This window comes from Rhinoderma darwinii, chromosome 12 (genome assembly GCF_050947455.1).
Source record: "Rhinoderma darwinii isolate aRhiDar2 chromosome 12, aRhiDar2.hap1, whole genome shotgun sequence".
Lineage (NCBI taxonomy): Eukaryota > Metazoa > Chordata > Amphibia > Anura > Rhinodermatidae > Rhinoderma > Rhinoderma darwinii.
In genome coordinates this window covers 78,308,776-78,331,495 of record NC_134698.1, presented here as the reverse complement: position 1 = coordinate 78,331,495, position 22,720 = coordinate 78,308,776, and the positions used below count along the sequence as shown (strand labels likewise).

At 43.1% G+C, this 22,720-nt stretch overlaps 1 protein-coding gene and 1 long non-coding RNA gene across 6 annotated transcripts in view; one reads left to right on the top strand and one right to left on the bottom strand.

Moving 5' to 3' along the window:
* The window catches only part of BEGAIN (brain enriched guanylate kinase associated), a 123,377-nt gene that overhangs the window by 34,586 nt on the left and 66,071 nt on the right, over nucleotides 1–22,720 (top strand). For 4 of the 5 annotated variants that reach the window (XM_075844233.1, XM_075844234.1, XM_075844236.1 and 1 more), the window contains exon 2: nucleotides 3,079–3,168. The exons of the other annotated variant lie outside the window; for it this stretch is intronic. In XM_075844233.1, coding sequence (XP_075700348.1) covers nucleotides 3,079–3,168 — 90 coding nt within the window. The remainder of the gene's footprint in view (nucleotides 1–3,078; nucleotides 3,169–22,720) is intronic. 5 annotated transcript variants of the gene reach the window in all.
* Nucleotides 19,097–22,467, bottom strand: LOC142664737 (uncharacterized). The gene is made up of 2 exons (XR_012851363.1): nucleotides 22,379–22,467; nucleotides 19,097–19,243 (listed from the first exon to the last, which is right to left on the bottom strand). It is a non-coding gene; the product is annotated as an uncharacterized LOC142664737 (long non-coding RNA).

Here is a 22,720-nt window from a genome sequence, read left to right as displayed (position 1 = left end):
TTGTATATAGGGAGCAGTATTATAGTAGTTATATTCTTGTATATAGGAGCAGTATTATAGTAGTTATATTCTTGTATATAGGAGGCAGTATTATAGTAGTTATATTCTTGTATATAGGAGCAGTATTATAGTAGTTATATTCTTGTATATAGAAGCAGTATTATAGTAGTTATATTCTTGTATATAGGGGGCAGTATTATAGTAGTTATATTCGTGTATGTAGGGGGCAGGATTATAGGTTATATTCTTGTATATATTTCTTGTTATTAGAGTGCATATTGGCATAGTTTTGCCATACTGACAGCCTGAAGTTCCTTCCATGGTAAAGTAAACATGAAGTTTGTGCTCCATCCTGGGAGGGATCTACAAATATGTTCTTACAAATGTCTTTACTGTGTATCTTTTTTTGTATGTACCATTATATCCCTTTTATTCCAACAAGTATCAGATCTATGTAACGTTTTTCCTGGGTTAGTCATTTCCGGATATATCACCTCTGTTTACCTTGCTAAGTTTAATTAACCGCTGTGTAAATGTGTGAGCAATATCTGCAGGAGCTGTAGATGTACTTTTCCGTCATTATGCCTCATTATATCAGCATGTGCCTATGTTTTGTCTATGGACCAGCTTATATCTCTGTGGCTTTGTTTGTGGCATATGCTTTGTATATACATGTTTTCAAAATAAGGCAAGTGACATTGTAACACCTTCCAAATGATCGTTTCATGCAGTCAAGGTAATCTACCAGTTAGACTAAGATTTACAGTGTAATCTATGTACACCTTTGAAAATCATAAAATTATTTTTTTTGTATAAAAATGTCTATCAGTGTGTTTGGTGCAACTTTCTAAATACTTTTCAATAACAAAAAAGTGTTTACATATTGAGATAAAGCTGATTTGTATTCTGTATACAGAGAATTTGTATCCTGCGCTGAGACCTGAATCCGTCAGGTCAGTGGGACTGACGGGGTTCAGTGTCAGTGGGTCCTGCGTGTCTCTGACATGCAGGATCCACCTGTTATTGATCACATCTAAGTTATGAATTCAGATGTGATCGGTAACGGCTCAATCCTGCAGGTTTCCCGCTGTCACTGAACCAGTTAGTCCCGCTGACCTGATGGATTCAGGTCTCAGCCCTAGATACAGCTGCTCTGTATACAGGATATAAAGCAGCTGTATCTCCAACAAGTAAAAATATTTTTTTATAAAAAGTAATTAGAAAGTTCCACAAAACACAGTGATAGACATTTTTATTAAAAAAAAAAATACAAAAGATTTCAAAGGTGTACATAGCTTTTAAGACAAAAAAAATTACAGACTTATACAACTCGTTTAGATGTGATAATTCTTATTAATCATTCAACATGACTGGACAGAAATGATTAGTGATGACTGATAAAATGTTGTAAAATGTATCACCCTTGCTTGAAATTATTACTCTCAACCAAGCTGTAAGGTGCCAATGCATACTACAGTATGCAAAGAGGTCTCCCGCCTCTTAGATAGGAAGTAGCTGTCTGACGGCTACCAATGGCAGCCATATTAACTCTCATGGAGCTACTTTATAAGTCATCTGGTCACCTAGAGAGTTTTGCTAGTGCCACCTCTCAGCTCTCCCGAGCAGTTAATCACAGTGAGGAAATCTCTGTTGAACCTTACACATGATCTCTTATCAGGGATTAAATGTTTAGCTGTCCATTAGGGACATGTCAAACAGACCAGAGTCTTCACCATGATTTGGAAACTATAAACTTAGTAGTCACCTTTATTGAAGCAAGGAATGCTGGGAAGTGTAGTTCGATGGTGACAAGTCAGGGAGGAAGTAGCTAGCTTCCCCTACTTGAATTACAATAGAAATCCATATAGTTGTCTAACATGCAGTTTTTGATTCGGGAGTAGTACAAAATACAGTCCTTTACACCTTTCTCTCCTTCTGGTTCCACTCCTTTTATTGGATGAAAAAATTCAACTCAGTGGGAGTTTTATCACTGGCCTAAGGTCAGAAACATAGGAAGTCTGGGGATATGTATTGATGGCCATGTTGGTGAACAGATATAACTAAGAAAAGGCTACTTAGAAACAATATCAAATTGTCAAAGAGAATGACTCCTATATTACATATTTATTGAGGATTTTTTATGCTTTTGAAATTCTCATAAAATTTTCCTTTCTTGGTTTTAACACCTGCCAAGCTTAGGGAGAGTTGGAGTATTGCCTTGAGCAAGGCATCATGGCACCAAATTTTGGAACCATAAAGGCATTTATGGTCAACTTTTTGTAAAGTAGTGAAACTGTAGGGTCAAGCAATTATCACAAGGATAGACTTGCACAATTCACTGGCTGCTGGTGTAGGATATCTCAGTAACATCCAGTCAATTAAGATGGTGACTTTTTGGCTTGGCCCAAGAAATGATCGTCTTGTAAGTGGTTGATAAAAATCAACTTTGAGGCCTTATAAAATTACCAATTTTTTTGCAAACCTATAAATTGTGATAATAATCATTCATGATCGATTATGTTAATGGTTAACATGTCATTGGATTGCAGAGCTGACCTTAGGTCGGTTGGTACCATGTATAATACCTTCTATTGACCCCCATTATAGTGTACCATATAGTGCTCTAATAATAGCCATACAGTGCCCATATAATTCTGCCAGACAACTGTCTAAACAATAAACTAGAGAATCCATCCATAGGTCTGGCCTCGAAGTGGGGGATCGAGGGTTCAAGCTCTTGGTGCCCAGGCCATCAAGGCACGTTACGTCCCCTTCAGTGATCACAGGTGATGTACCCTGTTGGATAGGCCCAGGTTTCTGAAGAATGGGAATTGTCCCCTACACAGAAAGAGAGAGACATATTGCTAAGGATTAGAGCTTCACACTGGTTACTATTGCACTGACCATCTCCATTGTCATGATTATTAGTACAAGCAATAAAATGTCGCTTCCATTATATATAGGTAATGGACCCAACCAATCCATCAAGTTATTGTGTCATTTTCATAGTAGATCCTGGTGATGGTGTTTGATACTGTATGAGCCAAATCTAGCCATGGTTTATCCTTTATGCTGCAGGGTACGAAATTCCTGGGTACCCACCTGTCTGTGGCAACCTAAAATTCTACAAGACAGTCACGCAAAATCATCTCCTAACCTCTGGGACAGGTAACTACATGTAATGTTACGTTGGTGCATTTTTTGTAACCCGCAGAAAAGACGGGATGTTTTTTTTTTACTGTTTTATCTCAAGATCCGTTACTATTTGCATTTAGGGTGGCATCTGTTTTAGGGATATGCTCTTTTTCATAGTCATAACAATCTATGTATGATTAAAGAACTTTTCCATCCAAAGTAAAAAACAAAACAAATATAACCCACTGGTAATACAAACTCTTGAGTCAAAAATTCTCTGAGGAAACTGTGTTAGCTTAGTGGCAACCATTACAGGTGCCATTACAGATTTCATGGGGGTTGTCACCCACTTCTCCTAGTTCGGCGTTTCTAAATTCTAAGTCAAGTAGCCCCTAACTCAAAAAGAGTACATCAAAGTTCCCCAAGGCTGTGATCATACACTGTGTCCTTCGTGTTCATAGCACAGCATTAGGACAATGCAAGTACCCCATAAAGACATGGTATATAACCCCTAGGGTACACATACCACCGGTTGAGAACCTATAGCTGGCAACACACATTAGATGTATATTGTCCAAAGCAGCCGATTTCGGCAGGACTGGCCGACCATCTAATGTATATGGTGATGTCCACCTCTCCCCTGATGGCAGATGCCGGTGGAGAGAAGGTTCGTGCATGTTGAATTTCAATATTCCCGATCCTTTTGTTTGGTTTTGGATAAGCCAGAGAAGTCTGGCAGTGGCTTTCTTTCTGAGAACACATGCAAGCCGAGCACGTGTGTATGGGGGAGGGGAGGAATAGTTGTCGACCGAAAGAGCGTTCAGGCAACAGCTATCTAAAATGTATGGCCAAATCTGTCTAGCTATGTAGCATTATGTAAGGGATGTTTCATGAGGCGGATTTACTATTTAGGACCCAAAGAAGGCTGACTGACAACCCTTATGGGTGCAGTGAAGGTGCCCATAATTGTTGTCCACCTGAATTCCAAATCAATTTGAGGACGACCCTCTTCACCCCTAGGGACAAATTTATTGGGGATTTTTTTTTAATTCCAATGTTAACATTCTTTTTTAGAGTTTAACTCCAATATAAACATTATATTCAGTGACGATAACTAAAATCCCTTTCTATCTCCATCTCCAAGATCTTTTACCAGCGATCCATGAGAACAGAGGACTTGGAGGGCGGGGGGGGGGGGGGGCTGAAGGAATATCTTATAATTGTTTTACACACACCCAAGTTTAACCAAATAAATTTTGTGACTTTGGGTATAGCTAACACATATGATTGACTCTCTCTCTCTTTTTTTGACCCTCCAAAAATTCTTGAACTGATATATCACGTAGCCTCATGTTGATCTGCTGAATATTCTTTTCTCTTTTTGGTCTATTTTTGTTTTTTGATTGATTTGTTTTGGTTTACATTTTAGTCCTTTTCTACAACATAAACAAGATTTAATTGGTCCCGTTGGTGAATGGGCCACTACTGGTTTGGGGATATCTGTTTTATGATATGTCTCTTAATGCTCTCGTGTAACTGGATCAGTCCGTGTTTGCTGTCACAATGAAATTGATTGCTAAAGGGATTTTTATTTCTGCTGTGTAAAAGATACGCAACATAAAATTCTGGGTATTGGGTCGGGAACACGAGGGGCTGTTGAGTGTGCACCTCTAAAGTTCGCGCCACTTTTTAACTAATCCTTCTCAAATGAACTGTTCTGAGGCCTTAAATAATCAGGGGGCATTATTTACTCTTAATAGGCCGACTGCTATGCTTTATTTTTCCTGTAGGGGCGCTCCAGTGTTGGTTGTCACTTGCCTTCTCCACACATCTGTGAAGGGGATCATCGCACTCCAAGCCTAGACATAGTCCTTCTAGCTTTTGCAAATCCACTTAAGGGATTTTTTAATTCATTGCTTGCCCCACGATCAATTTGGTCACAGTATTTTACTTTATTGAACAGTACGTGAATATAACAGCTGCCCATCTGGACCCAAAAGTCAATGTTGGTCTTCATGTCCATAGCTGTATTTTTGAGTGTATCCTGCACGGGTCCAATTCTATCTAAGAAGAGTCGTGCACGATACTCTCCGAGCATCGTACGGTTGTACCAGGTAACCATACCACCCAGCGTGAAGGCGCGTCCCTCCATGCCCGACCTCCATTCGGGCAGCGGACTACAACCGGAGGGACACTTTAAACCAGGCTTCTCTCTGTGTTGCCGCCATATTAATCATATGTTTTTTAAAGTATATAGAGGTGGAGAGCCTCTTTTAAAATATTGAAGGCTCAGAGAATAATAATAAATGATAGACATTTTATAAACTCCGATGTGAATAGAAAATATGTGAACTGACAGAGTGAAAAGAACTGACTTGAAAATTAAGTATTTCAATTATTGTTCAGTTACTGAAGTGCGTGGCTGACAGAAGGCGGCTGTTCTGTAGGATAATTTCATCGAAAATGAATGTAATTATTGAAGGAAGGCATTAGAGCTGATGAGGTCTGTGCCCGTCACTCACTGGCAGGGCTGGCGTCAGCAGCAAGCAAAACTGGGCAGGTACCAGGACCTCCAGGGCTTTGGGGGGTCCATGACGTTCTGAGTAAACCTGATAGAGACTTGTCAAGCCATTCTTATAATTCTGTGCCAGCGCTATGTTCTGGCTGAGATGTGGTGCCCGCTCTGCCATCCTTAATGTAAAAGTGCCGCCATATGGTGCTAGCTTCTGCTTAACCCCTGATTAGGCTCCATAGTCATCGTCACGTGTTGCTACATTAGCAGGCAATACTTATAGGGGTTATCCCAAGATCGACATTTATTACATATGCACAGGATAGCTGACAAATGTCTGACTACTGGGACCCCCATCAACACTAGAATGGGGGTCCTGAGCTCTGTTCAAAGTCTACGCAACTAATGGAGACCTATCACTGTCTCCGTCAGTCCCATAGACTTAGACTTTGAATGGAGCGGCAGCGTGCATGCTCGACTGCCACTGCAGTCAAACTCCACCCTACTGCAGTCGTTGCAATGAAGTGGAACGGGGGGCTCGGGACCCCGGTTCTAGTGATTGGTGGGGCCCCAGTAATCAGACATTTATCACCTATCCCGTGCATAGGTGATAAATGCCAATCTTAGGACAACTCCTCAACGTAAATTCACTTGTGGAAGATACACTGCGGATCTTCCATCCGGATTTGCGGGCGTTACAGTAGCAGCGTAGGAGATCAGATTTTATTGAATCTCATTAACACACTGCGTTAAACCCGCAACAAGTTCCGCAGCAAAATCTGCATGTTACACGTGCGGATTTAGCTGCGGCTTTTCGGCAGATTTTTTTCCATCCCGTGTGGAAGTACCATTATAGTTGTTGGATTGTCTTGTGTCTTCAACTGGAGAGTGACTATCATGCCATGCAACAGACTCCCATGTGCAGCGCCACATCTGGATGCAGCCCTCGCCAGCCGCCTCATGGTGCAGAACAAGGAACAGGAGACCCCCCTATTCTGCTGAACATTGGCCCACATGTACTAAGACTGGTGTAATATATGCCCGTGTAAGTAAAGGAGATAATTGGAGTAATTTGCACCAAATGTAATAAAAGGCCTCATAATAAATTTGGTACATTTTCAACTCTTTGACAGCTCTATGAGCAGGTTTAGACAAATTTTGCTTTGGATAGTGCCCCCTCCCTCATGTGGTGTACTGACCGTGTACAAATACAAACAATACTGTGCACTGCCTAATAATCGGCATCATACAGTATGGTGCCCAAATAATAGTGCCATTACGTTGGCCAAATAACCCTTCCATTCAGTGCTATATTGCTAAACAATGATGCCACCACAATAAACCACAATAAACATGACCATGGATAGAATTTTATTCACTGGAAGTAAACAATGAATGTTCCTACTGAATAACAGCAAGCAGAGATCTTGAAAACCATGAAGAATTGATACAGAATGTATATTGGAAAATTGTATAACTTTTAATTATACAAAAAAAGTAACATTAATTTGCTGAATCCGGACAATCACTTTAAAGTAATCTGACAGTGCTATACCATGTATAAATGATAGTGCTATACATTTTTATTTTTGTGGTGGTAACATGCCCCCAACCAGGTTATTGGTGTTGCCCCTTTAGCAGTAACACGTGATACAGTTCTTACACCCCTCAGACCGGCCATGGTTGTCACGGCTATGGGGTAAATGGACCCACTAGGCGGCTCCGCTGTAGAGGAGTAGCAGCTGGTCAAAGTATAGTAAATACCAGTCTCTAGGACAAGAGTACCTGGACAGATGATCTGGCAGACACGTGGCATAGCAGACACGAGGAGTAGCAGACACTTGGCATAGATGACACTTGGCGTGGCAGATGACATTTGGCAGATGACACGTGGCACAGGGGATGAACTCGACTCTAGACTTCGCTAAGGAACAAACACAATTACTGGATACGGGATACAACTAGGGGACCATTTGCAATAGCGAACATGGGTAGATACAACAACGCACAGGCACAGGAAGGACTTATGTAGGACAGGGAGGACAGGGATAGGCTAGGGAAGAATATAGTGGTGTGCGCTGGCCCTTTAAGAGGCCACCAGGGTGCGTGCGTGCACCCTATGGGAGCGAGGCACAGACGGGAGCAGTACATGCTGGCGTCCCCGGGAAGGAGGTGCAGGACGCCGGCACAAAGGCAATAGATGCTGGCAGCCACTAGGGGAAGCTGGATAGCGGCGAACGGCGGCCGCCAGCTATACAATGGCCGTGCTGCGGATATGTTACTATGTCTGATCTTCTTGGCTGGTGCGACGAAAGTTGTGGCTCTGCTGTGAGGATAATTCTAGATATATACAATTTATGGTTATTTTGTGGGGAGTTTTATGTTCTCCTGTAAGTATAATAAGCCCAGAATTACATCTTTACATAATAGTTTTCTTTTGTTCCCATCCAAAATCTGTTCTTTGAAGAAAATGCTACATTACGATTTCTACTTTGTATCTTGATAATGTCATTTTCTGGGTTTTTAATGGTAATGACTTTAAAGGGCTTTTCCAAAAGGTCTTCATAAAATATAATTGCATGAAAAATTTATTGATCTACCTGTCCTCCCGCTGAGGTTGGGGGAGGATGTGACTCTGCGAGACCATATAAAGTTATGACATTCAAGGTCCATGAAAAACAAAGTGACAACCATTACGGGCCCTTTAAATGGCAGCCATTAGTGATTGTCATCCAGCATCGGTGTAGGTGACCAAAACTAACTGCTGAATAGTGGGTTGTAGCCCTTCAATTTCCAGGTATCCAGGGAGCTGCTCTTTTAAGGGAAACGTTGTCAAATTATAGTTTCCCACTATAATTAATTAGGAGTCCCTAATGAAAAACTTTTGCAATTTTTTCACTGTGGTCCAGTTATTACTTTGCAACAGCGAGTGACAACACTACATCTCCATGCTCCTGTGGAGATGCAGCAGTACTAGACACCCGCTATGCTAGACTAGGGCCAGTGGCATATATTGAGAAAATGGGACGGATATCTTTTCAGGACTCTCATCTCATCCAATAACCAGGTTAGAGAGAAGCTACAAACAGCATCCCTCTCCATAGAGGACCCAACATATTTGTGCATTGGACAGCCTATTGATTGTAATGGGACTAGTGTAATGATTTATTCCACCTGTGGTGGCACTGCAGGAGAACTAGACACTTGCTGCCAGGTTCTCCCACAGATCACATCTGATTGCTGTGCAGCCCAGCAGTGGGACATCCCTTGATCAGCTTCTTGTTGAGGGAACCTTTTAACGAAATGGGTTTGTCCAAAGTTGATAACTTTTTCAGTAAATGAAACACTAATTACATTTTTTATTTGAACTGCAAGACGACAAATATCAAATTCATCTTTACCTTCAGCCACAAGAAGTTTTAAAAAGAGCTATAGCATTTTTCCAAAATCTGCAGTCTTTGGATCGTTATAGTAGAAAATGTCTGGTCTAAGTTGGCGTACCCGTCAGGATGTTTTTAAAAAAAAATCATTTATACACAATTTTAACCCAGTAACCAGAGTCCTCCACTGCTTTCCCATGTTATCATGGCAGACAATTGCTGACTGCTGCGGTGATGTCAACCATAGTGACATCAGTACAGTGGCCAGTGATTGGCTGCCGTTGTCATGTACGAAAGGACAACAGGAATTGTAGGGTATGGTCAAACAGAGTATTTTGGTGCTGTTTTTGATGCGGAAACCACGCCAAAAAATGCCTGAAATAGTCTCCCATGGATTTCAATCGGAGGCGGAGGCATCGTTCTTTTCCCCGCGAGCAGTAAAAACCGCTCGTGGGAAAAAGAAGCTATACGCCCCATCTTCGGGCATTTCCGTCTCTGACCTCCTATTAACATCAATGGGAGGCAGAGAAAGCAGTTTTCGCAGTGTTTTTTGCCCACGGCGCTCAATGGCAGCTGCTAAAAAACGCGGCAAACTGTGTGCAGGCAGGTCAAAATATGTTTTGAGGCAGATTTTTCCACCTGCAAAAAACTCTGTGTGAACAGGGCCGTAGGGGAAGCCTAATGACTGCCAAATTTGAAAGATAATAATTCTAGTATTTTTAATTTTAACATTCTATGGTGTAAGAATAATGGTATGGTCCATGAGCAGAACACCATAAAATAGAAAAATCTTTGTATTTAGACCTAACTTATCCTGGTCTTGTTACTCTAATCTACAATTATGTGTAACCATATAATATGTGACAGGAAGAACAAGTTCTATAGGTTGGAAGTCTTTTTGTGGGCTTTAAATAGGTTGTATCAGTTGTGGATCCCCCTCAGACATGATTGACCATGTAACGAGTCCTGTGCCTGTGTATACATCACATGACCATGCACAGAATTTTATCCACTGGAAGTAAACAATGTTCCTACTGAATAACAGCAAGCAGAGTTCTTAAAAACTATGAGGAATTAATACAGAAGATATATTGGAAAATGTTAGAACTTTTAATTATTTAAAAAAACAAAAAAAACAAAACATTAGTTTGCTGAAACTGGACAATCCCTTTAAAGGTCCTAGGCCCTGGGGCAAAATACATAAAAGGGCCTACCAAATATAATGTGTCCATATAGTACTGGTCTCCTCTTATGGGACAGAGGGGTCTTTTGGGTACCCTTAGGGTAGGGCTGCATGGCAACTTTGGCCGCAACGCAGGTAATACGTCATTAATAGTTACCGCAACTCCAGTCGTAAGATTTCCAAACCTGCTGGACTTCCTGTGACTGTGGTGTTGCAGTTGCGGTAACTTGAGGGTCCCAAAGCGACCATATTGACTTTCATTGCCTGCGATCTATGGCCACGCGACCTGTGTGGTGGCCTAAGTCGCCATGAATTCCTAGCCTTAGGCTCCAGGGGCCAGGTGAGGCTGCTACCTCGCACCCATAATAGCTCGACCCTGTACACTGCCATGTATTTTTTTTTTCTATTTAAAAAAAAATTACTCATGAAAGCATTGTTGCTTTTCAGCGCTGGGGCCCTAGGTTCAAATCCGACCCGTGTCGGGTGGGTTTCCTCCAGGGCCGGACTGGCCATCTGGCAGTTCTGGCAAATGCCAGATGGGTCGGTGAGCAGTGGTACAGCATTTCTAAGGGGGCGGCACAGCAGCTAACAACTGCTGTCTGACTGTAATAGGCAGACACAGTGTATGGTACTATTATAATCAGGGACAGTGTATGGCGCTATTAAAATCTGGGACACAGTGTGTGGTGCTATTATAATTAGAGGCGCAGGTTATGGAACTATTATATTTAGGGTTACAGTGTGTGTCACCATGAGAATTTTGTCTTCGTTTATAGGTGCAGAAATGTTTGAATAGTGAGTAGCTGAAGACATCTGAGCGGCAAACTGCAGAAATGGGTCGTGGCTGGCAGAAGTCATCATAGAGGTCTGGACCGGACGGAGAAGAAAAGAGAAAAAGAACAACTAGAATCTGAGATCGTCACTGGTGAGTCACTTAATATAAATGTTTATTCTGCCTCTAATCAGTACTGTAGTCACTGTATGATCTGTAACGAGATGATTGGTGGTATGTTTTTTTTTTTTTTGTGAAACAGCAGCTCCCTGCATATCCTTACCATTGTTGGGTCCATGTTGGGAGCTGTAGTTTTACGCCGTACAAACCTATACGGCAGGGGTTGTACTAAATTGAGCTGTATTTGTGCTGGTGCTGTATTTATATACTGAGCTTGGTTCTGATCCTGTATTTATGTACTGAGCTTTGTTCTGGTGCTGTATTTATGAACTGAGCTTTGTTCTGATCCTGTATTTATGTACTGAGCTTAGTTCTGGTGCTGTATTTATGTACTGAGCTTGGTTCTGATGCGGAATCTATGTACTGAGCTTGGTTCTGGTGAATATATGTACTGTGAATGAGTCATAAGTGTGAGTGGTGTGCATGTGTCCTAGGTGTGAGTGGCACGAATGCAGCATGTGTCTAGCTTCTGGGGTGTGCGTGTGTGCATGTGTGCGTGTGTGCGTGTGTGCGTGCGTGTGTGCGTGTGTGTTTGAATATGAAATTGAAATCATACTATTTAATTACAGTATGGTGATATTTTAGCATTGTATAATGGTATGTAACAGTATTAGGCCATGATCACGCAATCAGGATTTGATTAGGACTAAGTCCCTGATTCCACACCTAAATTCCTTTCAAATCCACTAACGTTATTCTCGTGGGAACGCAGTGGATTCATGGGAGTTGGAGCGATCAGGAACTATTCCTCTTTTCATTTACATCTGTTTTAATAAATCTACCTGTGTCTTGTATAGCTGAAAGGTGGTCCCAGCCCAACACTGGCGGCTGCGTATGGCCTGCGATGGGCCTGTGTGCTTAAAAATGTCAGGGCTGATTTTAAGTCCAAGTCCTGCCCTGTCTGGGACCCACGCCTATCTCTAGAATGGGGCACCCTAAATCCTGTTCTTCCGATCTGTGATGTGGCTAATGCGTGTGATTTTCGACCATGAAGAAGAAAACAGCGTAGCTCGCTGAGCTACGCTGTCTCCGTAACTCCCATATTAGTGAATGGCAGTTACGTAAGCAGCGTAGCATGCGGGCTACGCTTTTTCCGTAACTACCATTCCGTGGTATGGGACTTACAGAAACAGCGTAGCTCAGCGAGATACGCTGTTTTTGTAACTCAAGACCATATAACCTTTTTTATGGTCGGAATTTACCTAATACAGCCGCAACACAGAGCGGTAGAACGGAGTTTAGGGGTCCCCTTCAAGAGATAGGTTCGGGTCCTAGATGTGGTAACCGCATCTAGCTGACGTTTATGATGTGGAGATGTTATAAATGTCCCTGCTGGGAAAACCCCTTTAACCATTTATCGGATCATCAATAACTTTAAGAAGAGAGGTTTGATTGCTGTGAAGAAGCTTCAGGGTGCCCAAGAAAGTCCAACAAGTGCCATCAGTGGCGGATTAAGTAGACCATAGGCCCTGGGCTGTTCCCCAAACATGGGCCCCCCTTCCCCACCGCCGCTCTGCCTTGTCTATAGTGAACATCACCTTTTTGTGCGAGCATTGACAAATGGGTGTTAAGATTCCCCTTGTCAAAGAGCTGTGTTCCTATATACTGACAATCTCCAACCATCGCTGACAGTATCACACTTCCTTTCGACAATGGGTACACTATAATAATCCTGTGGGTACACAAAGATATGTAGAATACAAGGATTTCCTACAACAGACATGTCAAGAGATGGGACAGATTCCCTATAGATCCAGTGACTCACAGGTGATGTCTTCTCTGATTGGAGTCGTTTTCTTTTCTTCTTCATCTGATGCAGACCGTTATGGCGACTTCTCCTGATGAGACATCTTTGCCCATCACTTCTGCAGCCATTTCCAGCCTCTATAGAAACACACAAATTTAGACACCAAGGCCCAGAACCATACATTAAAGGGGTTGTCCGGGCAGCCCGGACAACCCCTTTTACTCAGACTAATAAATTTGGACCCCAGATTATATCATAGAATACATACAGACCCAGACATTCTAAACGTTTGCAGTCCCCACACCAGACCCCCTAAACAAATACAGACCCCAGAACAAGCACCCTAAATAAATACAGACCTCAGACCTTACTTATACGAGTTTGTTGCTTGTGCTTAAGAGTGACAACAATTTTGGCAAGCGGCTGACGCTCAACAGGGCAATGCATTTCTATTTTAAAAGGGTGCCTTGCATTGTAAACCTGCACTGGTGAAAGGCCTTCAAGGAGGAGATCCTAGGGATAGAACCCCCACATTCCTCACTCCTAATATTTTGGCAGAGAACTTTACCAGTGCACTACTTCTGGTGTTGAGAATTAGCTGCAAATTCTTCCAAAGATGACATGTTCTTATTCCTGCTGGAAGTGACGATTCCATTTTGTCTTATGGGAACAATAAGAAAGCCTTGAGCTCATGGTCTGGTGCTTGAGCTGCACCCTAAACAGCAAGTGTCTTCTCTGCAGCCCCTGGTTCAAATCCTGATGTGTGTCCTTGTCCAAAAGGGAACTCTGCTGTGTGGTGTTTATAGTGGTGTGGAGGCAGTGCAGTGAGATTGTTGCTGCATAAGAAAGTTACTTATGCAGCTGTCTCTTTTGAGACCGCTGTATTTATATAGTAGATTATTACAGATTTCAGCAATATACTCATCACTCAAACAGGTATCATAATCACCTTTGGGAAAGGGGGAGCAGCCCAAGGTCACCAGGAGGACAACATGGAGATTAGAAACCACATTGTGCAGAAGCAATTCCTATGGTCAACTCGGATCACGCAAGCTGTGAGCTAGCTGCACAAGGGCATGTTTTTCACATCTTTTAAAAAAGGGTAATCGGACCTTCAACAAGAAGAACTTTAGATCACATTGGGGATGGAAGCGACATGACAGTGTGGTGGCTTGGGACTTAAGTGCCTAAGCCTGGTTTGATATGGAGTTAGCCCATGCCTCTAGGTTCAAAGCATGCTGCTTGTGTGGTAGATGGCGGTCTCATCACTTATACAAATTTGTTGCTTGGTGAAGTTTTTCCAACAATTTTGGCAAGCAGCTAGTGCTCAACAGGGCAATGTGTTTCTCATTTAAAAGGATGCCTCGCCTTGTGAACCTGCAATGGTTAAAGACTTTCAAAACTGAGACACAATGAGGAGAACCTGGGCATAGAACCAACATGTCTCTGACACTTCTAATTTATCAGCAGAGAACATTACCAGTGCGCTACCTCTGCTGCCGAGAGCCAGCTACAAACTCTTCCAGAGATGACATGCTCTTATTCCTGCTGGAAATAATGATTTAATTTGGCCTTATGGGGACAATACGAAAGCTAAGATTCCAATGTGAGCTGGTGGTGTGGTAAATAAGTGGAGTCTAAACAGTGACTGTCTTCTGTGCAGTCCTTGGTTCAAATCCTTATGTGTGGATTGTCAAAATAGTACTTTGTGGGGTGGTGTTTATAGTGGTGTGGAGGCAGTGCAATGAGATTGTTGCTGCATAAGGAAAGTTAATTATGTAAAGAAAGTTACTTATGCAGCTGTCTCTTTTGAGACAGCTGCATTTATATAGTAGATTATTACAGATTTCAGCAATATACTCATCACTCAAACAGGTATCAGAATCCATCACTCCATAGGCAGCACTTTGGGAAAGGGGGAGCTGCCCAGGGTCACTGGGAGACAACATGGGGGTTAGAACCTACATTGTACAGAAGTGATTCCTGTGCTCAACTCAGATCACGCAAGCTGTGAGGTAGCTGCACGGCAGCCTTACAAGGACACATTTTTCACCTCTTTTAAAAACGGGTAATCAGACCTTCAACAAGAAAAACTTTAGATCACATTGGGGAGAGCAGGATAGTATGAAAGTCTGGTGGCTTGGGGCTTAAGTGCCTAGGCCTGGGTTGCTATGGACTTAGCCCATGTCCCTAGGTTCAATGCATCCTTCATGCTGCTTGTGTTGTGGATGGTGGTCTCCTCACTTATACAAGTTTGTTGCTTGGTGAAGTTTTTCCAACAATTTTGGCAAGTGACTGACACTCAACAGGGCAATGTGTTTCTCCTTTAAAAGGATGCATCGCCTCGTGAACCTGCACGCACTGGTGAAAGGCTTTCAAAACTGAGAGACAAGGAGGAGATCCTGGGGATAGAACCAACATGTCCCTGGCACTTCTAGTTTATCAGCAGAGAACATTACCAGTGCGCTACCTCTGCTGCTGAGAGCCAGCCCCAAACTCTTCCAGAGATGACATGTTCTTACTCCTGCTGGAAATAATGATTTAATTTGGTCTTATGGGGACAATACGAAAGCTAAGATGCCAATGTGAGCTGGTGGTGTGGTAAATAAGTAGAGTCTAAACAGTGAGTATCTTCTGTGCAATCCTTGGATCAAATCCTGATGTGTGGATTGTCCCAAATGGTACTTTGCTGGGTGGTGTTTATAGTGGTGTTTATAGTGGTGTTTATAGTGGTGTTTATAGTGGTGTTTATAGTGGTGTTGAGGCAGTGCAGTGAGATTGTTGCTGCATAAGGAAAGTTAATTATGTAAAGAAAGTTACTTATGCAGCTGTCTCTTTTGAGACAGCTGCATTTATATAGTAGATTATTACAGATTTCAGCAATATACTCATCACTCAAACAGGTATCAGAATCCATCACTCCATAGGTGGCACTTTGGGAAAGGGTTATCTGCCCAAGCTCACCGGGAGACAACATGGGGATTAGAACCCACATTGTACAGAAGTGATTCCTGCACTCAACTCAGATCACGCAAGCTGTGAGCTAGCTGCACGGCAGCCTTACAAGGACACATTTTTCACCTCTTTTAAAAATGGGTAATCAGACCTTCAACAAGAAAAACTTTAGATCACATTGGGGAGAGTGGGCTAGTATGAAAGTGTGGTGGCTTGGGGCTTAAGTGCCTAGGCCTGGTTTGCTATGGAGTTAGCCCATGTCTCTAGGTTCAAAGCATCCTGCATCCTGCATCCTGCATCCTGCATCCTGCATCCTGCATCCTGCATCCTGCATCCTGCATCCTGCATCCTGCATCCTGCATCCTGCATCCTGCATCCTGCATGCGTTGTGTTGTGTTGTGTTGTGTATGGTGGTCTCCTCACTTATACAAGTTTGTTGCTTGGTGAAGTTTTTCCAACAATTTTGGTAAGTGACTGACACTCAACAGGGCAATGTGTTTCTCCTTTAAAAGGATGCATCGCCTCGTGAACCTGCACGCATCGGTGAAAGGCTTTCAAAACTGAGACACAAGGAGGAGATCCTGGGGATAGAACCAACATGTCCCTGGCACTTCTAGTCTATCAGCAGAGAACATTACCAGTGAACTACCTCTGCTGTCAAGAGCTGGCCACAAACTCTACCAAAGATGACATGTTCTTAATCCTGCTGGAAGTAATGATTGCATTTGGTCTTATGGGGACAATAAGAAAGCTCACATGCCAATATGAGCTGGTGGTGTGGAGAGGTGATTAAGTGGTCTCTAAACAGTGAGTATCTTCTGTGCAGTCCTTGGTTCAAAGCCTGATGTGTGGATTGTCCAAAATGGTACTTTGTGGGGTGGTGTTTATAGTGGTGTGGTGTGGAGGCAGTGCAGTGAGATTGTTGCTGCATAAGGAAAGTTAATTATGTAATGAAAGTTACTTATGCAGCTGTCTCTTTTGAGACAGCTGCATTTATATAGTAGATTATTACAGATTTCAGCAATATACTCATCACTCAAACAGGTATCAGAATCCATTCCTCCATGGGTGGCACTTTGGGAAGGGGGGAGCTGCCCAAGGTCACCAGGAGACAACATGGGGGTTAGAACCCACATTGTACAGAAGTGATTTCTGCACTCAACTCAGATCACACAAGCTGTGAGCTAGCTGCACAGCAGCCTTACAAGGACACAGTTTTCACCTCTTTTAAAAACGCGTAATTGGACCTTCAACAAGAAAAACCTTGGATGACAGTGGCTTGGGGGTAAACTTCTTTTACAGCTGGAGATCCTGGGCATAGAACTCACACGATCCTCACCCCTCAAATTTATCAGCAGAGATCTTTACCAGTGCGCTACCTCTGCTTTTAACTGTTGGCAACAAATTCTTCCAAAGATGACATGTTCTTATTCCTGCTGGAAGTGACGTTTACATTTGTTCTTATGGGGACAATAAGAAAGCCCAGTGATCGGCCTGAGCTGGTGGTCTGGTGCTTAAGCAGTGTCTTCGGAGTGGACCGCAGTTCAAATCCTGAAGTGTGGCCTTGTCTGAGAGGAGACCTCACTGGGTGGAGGCGGTGTAGTGAGGAGGTTGCTGCATAAGAAAGTTACTCATGCAGCTGGACCAGTTCTCTTTTACAGAACATTATTGCAGATTTCAGCAATATACTTATCACTCAATCAAGTATCACGTTCCGTCCCCCCGTAGGTGTTTCTCTATGGGGAAGGGGGAAAGCTGAATTTTGAGCACATAAGCTGTGAGCTCACTGCTCCACTGGAACGCATCTCCACCTCATAAAAAAGTGCGGTAATCTGACATTCAACAGAAATCACTTTGGACCGAATCGACCGACGTGCGCTGTGTGCTGGGACTGGGGGGCTTAGGGCCAGGACCGGTTTAAGACAAGCGTGTTGGCTGCTGGGGCTTGTGTGCCAGGGCTTCTTTTTTTTGTCTCAGTCCGGCCCTGGTTTCCTCCCACGCTTCAAATACATACTCACACGATCGGCTTCCTATTAAATTGGTCCCAGTGTGTGTGTCTGAGATGGGAAAATTACGGTAGATTGTGAGCGCCATGAGAGACAGGAACTGGCGCTATATAAGCAACAGGAAATAAAATCCCATAAAATAATAATAATTTTATTGTTTTGTCTTGATGATCTCTTCCCTCCCATAGGATCTCTAGACTAAAGGAATACAATGCAAACGTCTTTCATATTCACCTTATTAAAATACCCCAAAAATTATTTGAAGAGTAAAACGATAAAAACAAATCACCTTGACAATGTGATACAATTAGCAGAGTGACCTCTGTGGTGTACAATAGTCGTGATTCACTTTCTTTACAAATGAAAGTCTCCTCGGTCTCCCGGGTCCTGAGTTTCAAGGCAAGATTCAACAATGAAAATCAATGAGTTTTTAAAAAGCTCTCCGGGATACGACTCTGTAAAGACACCGACCAATGAGGAGAATATGAGAAAAATATCCCGGAACGCCGAATATCCCTTTAAGCACGAAATCAATGTTTAAGAAATAGAGGTTGTTTTTGTACAACTGAGACAAAGCTTCGATCGGGTTTTCCCTCTTAATGAAGCAAGCAGTGTTCTCTTAGATTTTTTTTTTTCCCTCTATGTCTTGGATGACTCACATAGGAGATGATGGTGAGGAATCAACAATACCCATGCTGATCACCCGTATACAGAGGACCCAACGGGAAACTGCTAAGAGGGAAAAAGTTGCCTACGAATCTTTTTGAAAGTCTTGGTCCATCACCCCTTCAATCCTACTTCTTCCAAAATCTTGTCAAACAGCATCTCAGGATCTCTGCCTACCTGGACTTGGGGCTCATGCACACGACCGTAGGGGTGTGCACAGCCCGTGATTTGCAGCTCGGACGGCCGTGGAGTGTCACCCACGGGTGCCCGCAAATCACAGGCCATGTACGTGGCCGTGTACATTCATTTCAATGAGCTCGGACTTCAAAATGCGGCCGTAATAAGACATGTCCGACCTTTTTACGGGTGAATTGCGGCCGCAAAAACACGTTCTTGTGCATGAGGCCTAAGTCAAAGAATGGATTAAGTATACAGGAGAGCTGTTCACCTTGATCCATATTGATCCCAATATTTAAATCCAAACCTACAGGAAATTTCTTCACTTTAAATATTCAAATTCTTGAATAGCCCCTCGCTGCAGGGCGACTGCGGAGAGTCAATGGTGGTTCATGGTTTTATATTACACTGATCCTGAAGCTGCAACATGATAAATGACTCCACTATCAGGGCTGTAGAAATTCTGGATTTCGCATGTCCGTAATTGCAGCGTTTTCTTATGCTTCTAGCGGTCTGTTTGGATTTCGTGCCTATTGAGACAAGCGTAAAATGAGTGTTACGTTTCCTATTATCCATGAAAGAAGGTTTCATCTATGGAAAATAAATGGTTTATTGATTTTCCGTAACGCACTGCGTCTTCATTTCTCTTCCTGAGCTATTTTGTGAAATGGTTATTTTGCATGACTAATATCTGGACAAAGGGATAAGATATAGGTGTTTTTTACTTTTTTGGATGACGTTGTATTAGTAGCTTGAAAACAGAGGAAAGAGGCGTGCAGGGGAGACGTCCTAGTTGTCTCCACTGCCTGGGCAAGGGGGAGCATCAGAACTCATCCCTTAAGGCCCGATGCACACACCCGTATATTTCATCCGTAATTACGGACCCATTTATTTCTATTGGCCACGGACACCTTTCAGTATTTTTACGGATGGGTGTCCGTGCTGAAAAAATAATACAACCTGTCCTATTCTTGTCCGTAATTACTTCACGGACTCTCCCATAGTAGCCTATGGGCGCTTCCGTAAATACGGACGGCTACGGATGTGCATATTTATGTTGATGACATCACTTTCAGCCTCCCTCTTTTTTACGGATCCGTATATACGGATTAAATACGGATGCAATACAGACAAGTTACGGATGACTACGGTTCCTTATTTATGGACAGTATTTCAGGATTGATAAAAATAAGGTCGTGTGCATGGGACCCAAAGGCCCCATGCACACTAACGTGCCCGTAATTACGGGCACGTCCGGCCACGGACTGCCATCCGTTTTTACTGGCCGTACTCCCATTATAAAGTATGGGAGCACGGTCCGTAAAATTAAAAAAAAGTTCTATTTTTTTACGGAAAGTTTCTAAGGCACAGATACCTTCCCGCAAATATACGGGAAGGTGCCCGTTGGCCATAGAATTGAATGGGTCCGTAATGTATCGCATAATGGATACGTTTTGATGCTGAGAGTTGTAGTTTCACAACCACTGGAAAGCCACAGGTAAGAGACCACTGCCTTATGTGATCAGCAGCAACATTCACACAGCTCTAGTTACTGATTTACTGTAATATTAGTGTTGATCCTAACCCAGAGGATCACTACTTCAGCCAATCAGAGAGTCATATAAGAATGGCCAAGGTCAACCGCATGCTGCAGCCACTGCTTCTAATGGTCATATGCTGCAGGGTCTAATTGTTCAAGGTTTGTAGAATTTTTTCAGCAAACCTCAAATCTAGTGACTCTGCCCCTGACAAACTCAATGAAGGAGGCGGCTGTCAGATGACAGCCGCTCCCTCTACTATTAGAGAATGGAGTTGCTGTCAGAGCAGAAGCTGTGCTCAAGTTTCTCGTATATGTTGACTATGGTAGTCGATTGTATTGCTGTGCACCAATGAGAGAGCACAGGGGTATTGGCGCATACAATCGCCTACAGCCTCCTTGCCCCACTTTTTATGATATTGTTCCATGATGACTGCCAAATTCCTATTGCACTAAGGGGCTGGCATCAGAAAACCGCTAGTATCCAGTTGGACATCATCTGCACACCTCAAGCACTTGGTGGTCGGCCTACCCACCAGCCACAACTGCTGAGATTACACGGACGCCAGTACCTTGGAGTAAAGGAGTGGTTGTTGGCCACTTTTTCAAAAGTCACCGCCCAGTGCACACCTGCAAATTAAGAGTATACATGTGTATTCTGAGACTTGTAGATCCATGCCACCAAATCTTAAAAATAATAGGGGACCATGAAATTCATGGTTGAGCCAAGACCTCCAGAGCAGGAGCTGCTCTTGGCTATTAGAGGGGGGTCCAAAATATAAGCGCCCCCTCTGTAACGTTCATAAGCTTGTATAATGTTTACATGCTCGTAATTCTACATTACGGTCAGCTCCGTGGTAATCAACTGATCGGCAGCAGGTTTGCATTTAGATAAGAGGTTGTCCTGATGGAACAAACCCTTTAACCCCATAGATCCTATTGTGACTCGGACCCACTATTCTGTCAGGACACACGTCTTCTATTGAAATCCTGTTGGAATTATCGCTCCTCATTATAAAACCATTCAGATATCTCTATCTTTCCTCCCTTGATTTTAATGTGACGTAATCTCAGAAAGACTCAAGAGCCATTCCCACCAGTAATATTTATTATATGTAGTCACTTGGTTATTCTTTATGAGCGAGCCCTTCAGACTCAATCTCTCCCAGGACTGAGCTTTTGTGGCCAAATGAGTTTGGGTGGCCACCTAGCCCTTGGTCTGTAGTGCTAAGGGGTATAGGGAGCTTTATACTCCTAGTGCAATACACAAGGTGAAGGGGTTGAGGGTCTTAGAGCCGCCAAATATAAACCCACACCAGCAGGGAGGCCAAGGCCGCATTTTCCATTAGGCACGAGAGGCATGTGCCTATGAGCAGCCCGCTGAAGAGGGGTGACTACGCCCGGGTACCGTTGATGCACCATGGCGTTGGTAGAGTAGTCTCCATCATTGTAGATGATCACTATACCGGTGGAGTTTTTATAAAGTAAGTTGTGGCTTTTCATGTGGGTGGAAGAAGCTTAAGGTAGAAGGTATATCGTGCCTATAGACTCCTGAGATGTAAATCTGGTACTAGGACACTGTGGGTGGTATAGGTGGGTACTGTATGGCACTTTATATAGGCACTGTACATCCGTATTATGTGGTCACCTTATGGAGCTATTATGTGAGGACTGTTTTGTGATGGTATGTGAGCGCTGTATCTGTAGGTGTGGCCGTATTGTTAGGAGGAGCCTAAGGCACCAGGCGTTTCGTGTTTTTAGGAACATTCAGGTAAATAAGGTACAGCGTGGGGCCCTTAATGATTTTGCTATGGTGCCCCCCTCCTCAGTGTAAAGCCCTGCAGTGATGGCACAACCCAAAAACACAGTTTTGATCACCAAAGCTACGGTACAAGGATATTTTTGGTCTGTCTTTCTTTCTTCGCTGAAGGTTTGCAAGATTTTTGGGAAAACACAGAGGTTCTCTACAAAGGAGCACAATTCATTCGCTTTTCTGACTGTGATAAATAGGTTACAATATAATCTAAGCTCAGCATTTCACAGTCTGACATGCCGAGTTGTCGTCCGTCCTCAGTGATGTATGAGGGCCGTTTACAGCTAATGCTCCGGCGGAGAGAGAATTACTAACCTGTATGTGAGAACTGAGGCCTAAAATATCATAGCAGATCATCTCATTACGTGGAGTAGACATTAAAGACCCCTTCAGTGTGGCTGTGTACGTGGTTTAAAGGGCACATCCACCCAACTGACATTTATATATGAATGATGAAAAAGTCTGGACCATGATGCTTCGCAGCAGGGCATCAAAGTCCGGTTTGTGCCCATCTCATTCTGCCCCGACGTGGGGAACTACTGAACTTGGAGGGTGAAGACATTGCCCTCTGCACATTTCTGCCTCATAGGTTGTCACTTTTAAGGCTAGGACTCCACGGCGACCTTTGGTCGCTATAAAGCCATTGCACAACCTCAA